Source organism: Orycteropus afer, unplaced genomic scaffold, assembly GCF_000298275.1.
Source record: "Orycteropus afer afer isolate SDZICR_OR568_19922 unplaced genomic scaffold, OryAfe1.0 scaffold00432, whole genome shotgun sequence".
NCBI lineage: Eukaryota > Metazoa > Chordata > Mammalia > Tubulidentata > Orycteropodidae > Orycteropus > Orycteropus afer.
Window position 1 is genome coordinate 952,264 of NW_006922019.1, and position 8,405 is coordinate 960,668.

Genomic DNA, 8,405 nt, shown 5'->3' on the forward strand with positions numbered 1-8,405 from the left:
GAAACGACTCGACGGCACTTAACAACAACAACAACAATCCACTGTCTGAACTAAAACAACCTTTCTCTTTTGATTCAAATTATTCAAGGTTAAGTTCAAAACTCACTTCTTCCATGAAGTTTTCCCTTCCCATTATATCCTACATGGATCTCTTATTCTTTTAAACTTCTTCAAAAGTTCCCATTTGCATTGCTGTTGTAACGATGAAGTGAGATTTGTAAAGAGCTAAGAAGTACATCAGTCGTTAGAAAATATGGTCTTGGTGATAGAAATGACATCAGATATTGCATGACAGAATTTTGCAAGATCAAAGACTTATTCATCGCAAATACTTTTTTTTTTTTTTTTAACAATATATAGGAAGCATATCAACTACATCTGTGGAGAAGCTCAATGTCATCAGTCAGAACAAGGCCAGGGACCAACTATAGAATACACCATCAAGTTTAACTTGACGCTGAAGAAAATTAAAACAAATCCATGAGAGCCAAAATATGACCTTGAGTATATGATCCCACCTGAATTTAAAGAGCATCTGTGGTAGTTAAGCTTATGTGCCAACTTGGCTGGACCTGGTTTTGAGTGGCTGGGCAGCTAGATGTAGTTGTTCCCCATGATGAGACTAGTAATCAACTCCATGATGGAATCTACTGGAGCAGCTGAGTATCTGCCTTAGGGATGTGGTCTGCTTCCAGTATATAAGACGTTTTGAGAAAGGTCTTGAGCTTTTTGGCACATCTGGATCCTGCATTCAGCCCAGGGATCAGTGGTCTGCCATGTTGTCTGCCTATCCTGGGACTGTTTAACGAGTGGCTTGTCATGTTGCTTGATAATCTTGGAACTGTGCCATTTTACTTGTCAACCTTGGGTTTGTCAGCCTCAGCAGCTGCCAGCTGCCTGAGTTAAGAGATGCCTCCGGCTTCAGTGGGACAGGAGCAAGAAGCAGAGCTGAAGCCCAAGGCTGAGGGTCTTTCACCCAGTTCAGCACTTTGAACTCAGACTTCTAGCCTCCTAAACTGTGAGAGAATAAATCCATTTGTTAAAACCTTCCACTTGTGGTATTTTCTGTTAGAGCAGCACTAGATAACCAAAACGCCATCTGAAAACAGATTTAAAGTATTGAACACCAATGACTAAAGATCAAATGACTTGTAGGATGACATGAAAACATCATACATGAAGAAAGCAAAAGATCATTTAAATGACAGGAAAGAAAGAAAAGGCCAAAACGGATGTCAGAAGAGACTCTGAAACTTGCTCTTGAATATAGAGTAGCTAAAGTGAATGGAAGCAATGATGACATAAAAGAGCTAAACAGAAGATCTCAAAGGATGGCTCAAGAAGACAACATAAAATACTATAATGAAATGTGCAGAGACCTGGAGATAGAAAATCAAAAGGGAAGAACATGTATAGCATTTCTCAAGCTGAAAGATGAAAGGAAAAATTCAAGCCTCAAGTTGCAATATTAAAGGATTCTATGGGCAATACATTGAACAGCATAGGAAGCATCAAAAGAGGATAGAAGGAATACTCTGAGTCACTGTACCAAAAAGAACTGCTGACATCAGCCACTTCAGGAAGCATATGATCTAGAACCAATGGTATTGAAGGAAGAAGTCCAAGCTGCACTGAAGAAATTGGTTAAAAACAAGTCTCCAGGAATTGACAAATATCCATTGAGATGTTTCAACAAACAGACGGAATGCTGGGAGCATGCACTTGTTTATGCCAACAAATGATTATCAAACAGTATTATTAATAATATCACATGCAAGTAAAATTTGGCTAAAAATAATTCAAAAACAGTTGCAGTAATACATTGACAGGGAACTGCCAAAAATTCAAGCTGGATTCAGAAGAGGATGTGGAACGAGGGATATCATTGCTGATGTCAGATAGATCTTGACTGAAAGCAGAGAATACCAGAAAGAGGTTTACCTGTGTTTTACTGACTACGCAAATGCATTCAACTGTGTGGATCATAACAAATTATAGATAACATTGGGAAGAATTCCAGAACACTTAACTGTGTTCATGAGGAATCTGTACATAGACCAAGAATAGCTGTTCCAACAGAATAAAATCAGGAAAGGCATGTGCCAAGGCTGTATCCTTTCACCATACTTATTCAGTTTGTATGCTAAGCAAATAATCCAAGCTGGACTATATGAAGAAGAATGTGGCAAAGGGATTGAAGGAAGACTTGTTAACAACCTGTGATATGCAGATGACACAGTCTTGCTTGTTAAAAATGAAGAAGTCTTGAAGCACTTACCGATGAAGATCAGACTACAACCTTCAGTATGAATTACACATCAACATAAAGAAAACAAAAATCCTCAAAACTAGACCAGTAAGCAACATTATGATAAATGGAGAAGACTTAAGAAGTCAAGGATTTCATTTGGATCCACAATCAACACCAATGGAAGTAGCAGTCAAGAAATCAAACAATGTACTGTGTTGGGCAAATCTGCTGCAAAAGACCTCTTTAAAGTATTTAAGAGCCAAGACGTCACTCTGAAGACTAAGGTGTGCCTGACCCAAGCCATGGTAATTTCAATAGCCTCATATGCATGTGAGAGCTAGACAATAAATAAGGAAGACTGCAGAAGAATTGTGTTGGCAAATATTGAGTATGTCGTGGACTTCCAGAAGAATGAACAAATCTGTCTTAGAAAAGTACAGCCAGAATACTCCTTAGAAGTGAGAATGGCCAGTCTTCATCTCTCATACTCTGGTCATGTTATCAAAAGGGACCAGAGTTCCTGAAAAGGACATCATGTTTTGTAGAGGGCCAGCAAAAAAGGGGAAGACCTTCTAGATGAATTGGCACGGTGGCTACAAGAATGGACTCAAGCATAGCCACAATTGTGAGGATGGCACAGGACCAGGCAGTGTTTTGTTCTGTTGAACGTAGGGTCACTTTGAATCAGAACCAACTTAACGGCTTTACTCCATCCACATCATTAAGGTCAGCTCCACTCTGAGGAGGTAGCTCTTCCCCAGTCGTATTTTGAGTGCTTTCTGATCTGAGGGGCTCATCTCCTGGCACTAAATCAGACAATGTTTCAGGGCTGTTCATAAAGTTTTCCAATAATATATCAGACAGTGTTTCATTGCTATTCACAAGGTTTTCACTGGCCAATTCTTTGAGAAGTTGATGGCCCTTTCCTTCTTCTGAGTCTGTCTGAGTCTGGAAGCTCCACTGAAACCTGTCCACCATGGGTGACCCTGCTGGTATTTGAAATACTGGAAGCATAGCCTCCAGCTTCACAGCAACACACAAGCCACCACAGTATGACAGACTGACAGATGAGTAGTAAGACTCAAAGGCACCTAGCAACAACACAATGCAGTTTCTAACCTGAATGGAGAGAAGTAGAAATGTTTGTATGTTCTGCACAAATGAGTACATCTGACACACAGCAGTTGCTGAGTAAATGACAATAGTTGGTGTTGTTACCACTCCTGTAGCACCAATCATATACTGTTTAGTTCCATCAGTGCATTTCAAATTTAATGTGCACAGGGGTGAGTGGGAAAGGGAGGGTAAACCACTAACTAGAGGGTAGACATTAACTTGGGTGAAGGAAACATTTTAAAAATAAAATATTTCTGAAAAAAAAAATTAATGTGCTAGAGAGCTTGTTAAAATGCAAAATTATTTTTCAATAGATGTGAGGTGGGACCTGAGATTCTGTACTTCTAACAAGTTCCTAACTCTCAGGTGAAAATGGTTAATATGCTCAGCTGCTTACCTAAAGGCTGGTTCAAGTCCACTCCCTCAGAAGAAAGGCCTGGCCATCTACTTCCAAAAAATCAGGACTGAAAACCCTATGGAGCACAGTTCTACTCTGACACACATAGTTTGGCAAGAGTCAGAGTTGACTTGACAGTGACTGGTCCTTTTTTTCAAAACAAACGCCTAGTTGATACCAATGCTGCTGATCCAGGGACTGTATTTTGAATACAGGGCACTAGTTCTTAGCAAGGAGCTCTCTGGTAGCATAGTGGCTAAAAGCACTTGACTGCTATCCAGAGGGCTGGCGGTTCAAACCCACCAGCCACTCCTCGGAAGGAAGGTTGGGCAATCCTACTTCCGTAGTGATACTGCCTCGGAAACCCAAGGAGGGGTCGCTATGAGTCGGGGCCGACTCGACGGCACATAACAACAACAACAACAACAACAGTTCTTAGCAATCTTAAAAATATATACATATATATCTTACCTACATACCTGGGCAGTAAACTTCTAGAAGGCAGATACTATGTCTCAGATTTCTTGGCATACCTACCCTACACAGATGCTCAATAAACATCTGCTGACTTACTATATCTATAGTCTCTGGATAATCAAGAATGTTTGTGCTGTACTGATTTTCAAATTAAACACAGAGACGTGCTAGGATGAAAGAATTCACTTGACCACCAAAAAACCAAAAACCAAATTCACTTCCGATGAGTTGGATCCAACTCACAGCGACCCCTTCTTTGGCTTCCGAGGTAGTATCACTATGGAAGTAGATTGCCCAACCTTCCTTCTGAGGAGTGGCTGGTGGGTTTGAACCACCAGTCTTCTGGTTAGCAGTCAAATGCCTTACACACTGTACCACCAGAGCTTCTTCTTGTCCACAGGAATCAGAAATGCATGAATCACATGTTCTCTGGAATGGAGGCAGAGGAGGCTCTGAGAGAAAACATACCTTGTCATAAGCAGGCAGAAGTTAAAATACATAGAAGAAAAAAACAACATACACAAATGGACAGCTTTCCTTAGGCCTAAAGATCATTAAAGTGCAGACAACTGCATTTCAAATTTAGGTATGAACCTTAAAAGATGATATGTATTTTCAGGCAATACAAAAAACCCTAATAATAATTACTAACGTATATGAGCTTGATTTCATTTTTTAGTGGCATATTTTTTCAATGCTTCTTTAGCACGCAATTAATCTAACAATCTCAGGCAATTCATAAAAACGTATTTCAAACTAGAAGGTTCACAGACAGACAGGCAGAATGGGCTCCAATTTTCCCATCAATCTAATCAGCCCCCCATTCCAACAAAATAACCAGCTGCCACAGTGGCTTCTGATGCATGGCAACCCCATGTGTGTCAGAACATAACTGTGCTTAGAGTTTTCAGTGGTTGATTTATTGGGAGTAGATTGTCAGGCCTTTCTTCCCAGGCATCTATGGGTAGACTCAAACCACCAATCTTTCAGTTAGCAGCCCAGCACTTTTGTGCCACCCACAATGACATTCATAGAAATTCAAAGTAATCTGCTATGTATCATGACTGCTCTGAGAGGCAGCCTATATTAAACCCCTCTTAAATCCCCATTTATTTAAATGCCTGTTAAAATCCTCCTTATTTTAGCATTCTATAATTCAGATGAGACCAATATTCTTACATTCTAGTGTGTAGTTACACTCTGATTTCCTATTTCAGCACCAGGAAAATAATATTGGGCATATATGACACCTGTTCACTGAATGGTATCTAGATTGCTTAAAATGTGAGACAAATTAATCTAAAATCAGCCTTTAGAGCAAAAAGCACCTTTTTAAGTCATTATACTTGTCATAAGGAGCTCTGGTAGCATAGTGCCTAAGGCACTTGACTGCTAATCAGAAGGCTGGCGGTTCAAACCCACTAGCTACTCCTCAGAAGGAAGGTTGTGCAATCTACTTCCTTAGTGATACCACCTCGGAAACCCAAGGAGGGGTCACTATGAATCGGGTCTGACACGACAGCATGTAACAACAATACTTGTCATAAGTAGGCACCTGCTCCTTAACTTTTTATTGAAGAGAGACCTTTTAAAACTGCTCATCAATATTTAACTGAGATGTTTTTAACAAATTTTAGATATACTGAAAGAACACAAACTCTGTGATTCTGAGAATTGCTATTAAGCACAGAAACACAGAGCTGCTATCAGACTCAGACTGGGTTTTAATAAATCAATGTTATTACTTTAAAGGAAATCAGAAAACAGTTGGGAATCACCCCATAGGAAAAGCAGCTTCTATTACTTCCATTGGAAGCTGAATCTCTAGGGCAAGGCAAATTTTCTGGTTCATGCCAGGCAGTCTTCCTAGAGAGTACCACTATCCAAGGAGTTCCAAAGCTAATGCCACCGAAGTATTATTTAGAACTAAACACAAATCTCTAGTAGCTTCACTGTACCCATACAAATGAATACCCACCTAGCGATAGCTATATTAACTGATAATTAGAAGGCAAAACAAATGCCTTCAACAGGATAGATCACCGCAAGGTACAAGAGGGTTGATTCTTGCATAGAAAAATGAAGCACCAAAGTCATTCCCATTTCTCTTTTCCTTTTCCTGTCCTTTCTTCAGACTGTTTTCATGAAGCCCTCCCCAATAACTCTCTCATTAATTACTCCATTTACTGAATGCCTAAAACACTGTCAACTAGTAATTTTTCTTTTGTTAACTGTTTCATGTATCTTTATCTCCCAAATTTGAGCATGAGTTCTTCTTAAAGTTCCCACACTGCCTAGCACCTAGAGAGAGCTATTAATATTTCTAATAATACAATAATAATATAGAGGCAATATAACATAGTGAAGTGGCAATAGTGGAATCAGATGGGCCTAACTTCAAATTCTGGTTCTATAATTCATTGGCTGTTAACAGATTACTTACCTTTTCTAAGTCTCAGTTTCATGGTGAAAATTCAGTGAGATATTATGTTGATAGTACCTAGAACCTCATTTGGTCATAATGGATGCCTTTTATTTAGAGCTTAGTTACTTTATCTTCCTCCTTAATAAGTCCTGATTTGAACTGAGTGAGAGTAATTGTCCTAAGGTGGCTACCAATGGCAAACTTTTGCTTGCGTTTTGTCATATCCTGGCAAAGGTCTCTTTGGATTTTCTACTTCATTGTCTTGAAGAGAAAAAGCCAATCACACAAATCTCCTAAATAACTCTCAGAATGGTCACATTAGAAGCCAGCAGGAGGGCATCTCCACATGTGCATCTCACTTCCATCACACCCACAGCAGCCTGCCCTCTCTCCCAATCTTCCAATGAGAATGATAGAAACAGTGAAGGAACCAAAGAAGAAATGGAGATAAACAGCTCTGTGGTCCCTGGGTGTTTGGGAGGGGGTAATCAGGTTCAGTCTCCAACCTCAACTCCTGAGAAAGTAAAGGAAAAAAAAAAAAAAACTTCTGCATATTCCTGAAGAAGCAACCCAGATTCTTCATCTGTTCATTTCTTCAAGCTGTCTGCCCCTTCACCAGTCAATTCCACTACCACCACCACCCTCCAAAACCATCCTGTAGGCTTCCTGCTCCATAAAATAGATCCTCCTTTAATTAATTAGTTTTCAATGGACTCATTTGTGGTTTCAACAACTAGCCCAACATTTCCCCCCATCCCTCACTATTTTAAGTTTGAAAAATGCCATGTTTCCCTTAAAAAAAAAAAGAGGGAAAAAATTCTTGAAGTTCCCCCATTTAGTGCATTCAAGTACATTTCTTTTTATTTGGGACCCTTTCATGATCCAGAATATTTTACCTCAGTCTTCATCTTTCCAGCTGAAAAAAAATCTACCATCACTTCCACCCCCCCCACACACACACACACATAGAAACCAAACCAAAAAAAAAAAAAAAAAAAGAACACGCCCCTCCCTGCTGCAGAAAATACAAACATTTTATTATTATGAAATGGCCCTAAGCCATGGTCCGAGGGAACAAGCCCATGTGCACCTGGATCGCCGTATGTCATTTTATCAACCTTGATGTCAATACTTGTCATCAACCTTCAGAGGTCCAGGTTAACAATACACCACCATCACCCTCCCCTCAAAACACACCAGTGTCCGTTTCCACTCGGTGCCTCACAAAGTAGAACCTTTCATATTGACCTGAAATGTCCCTTTGGGACCATTTTCACCTTAGCTTTTCGGCGTCTAAGCCGAAGTGTGAACTTCCCACTAGAACCCCCACCCCAAAATAACTATTTCTTAAGACCCGTCTCTGTTGCATAAAGTAGCTCCTTCTTTAATTTATCTTGGGGGATTTGAGACAAGTGAGGAAACACTTTACCTCAGGTTCCCCTCTTCAGCCGATCAAAGCCACCCCCCGCCCGCAACCCCAAGTACACACACGTTCATCCCTCCATTTCCTCCCCCGGGGGCAACGCGGAATCTCCTTTTTATTGGTCTTAAACGCATCCTTGGCGCCCTGGGACCATCTTCTCCTCGGCCCGGACGGCGACGGCGACCGGCACCTACCAGTCGGTGTGCGGCTCGTCGACGACCAGCAGCACCTTGGCCTTCCTGGCGGCTGCGGGCGCGGGCGCGTCTACCAGGCCCGCCGAGGCGGCCGTCTGCTTCACGGCTTGGGACAGCGAGCT

At 40.9% G+C, this 8,405-nt stretch overlaps 1 protein-coding gene across 1 annotated transcript in view; it reads right to left on the reverse strand.

Annotated features, from left to right (window-relative positions):
- Positions 1-8,405, reverse strand: part of SYN2 (synapsin II) — a 289,405-nt gene that overhangs the window by 280,740 nt on the left and 260 nt on the right. Inside the window, 1 exon segment of the mRNA XM_042782729.1 lies at positions 8,284-8,405. This exon segment is cut by the window's right edge and continues 108 nt beyond it. Within this exon segment, the coding sequence (XP_042638663.1) occupies positions 8,284-8,405 (122 nt within the window).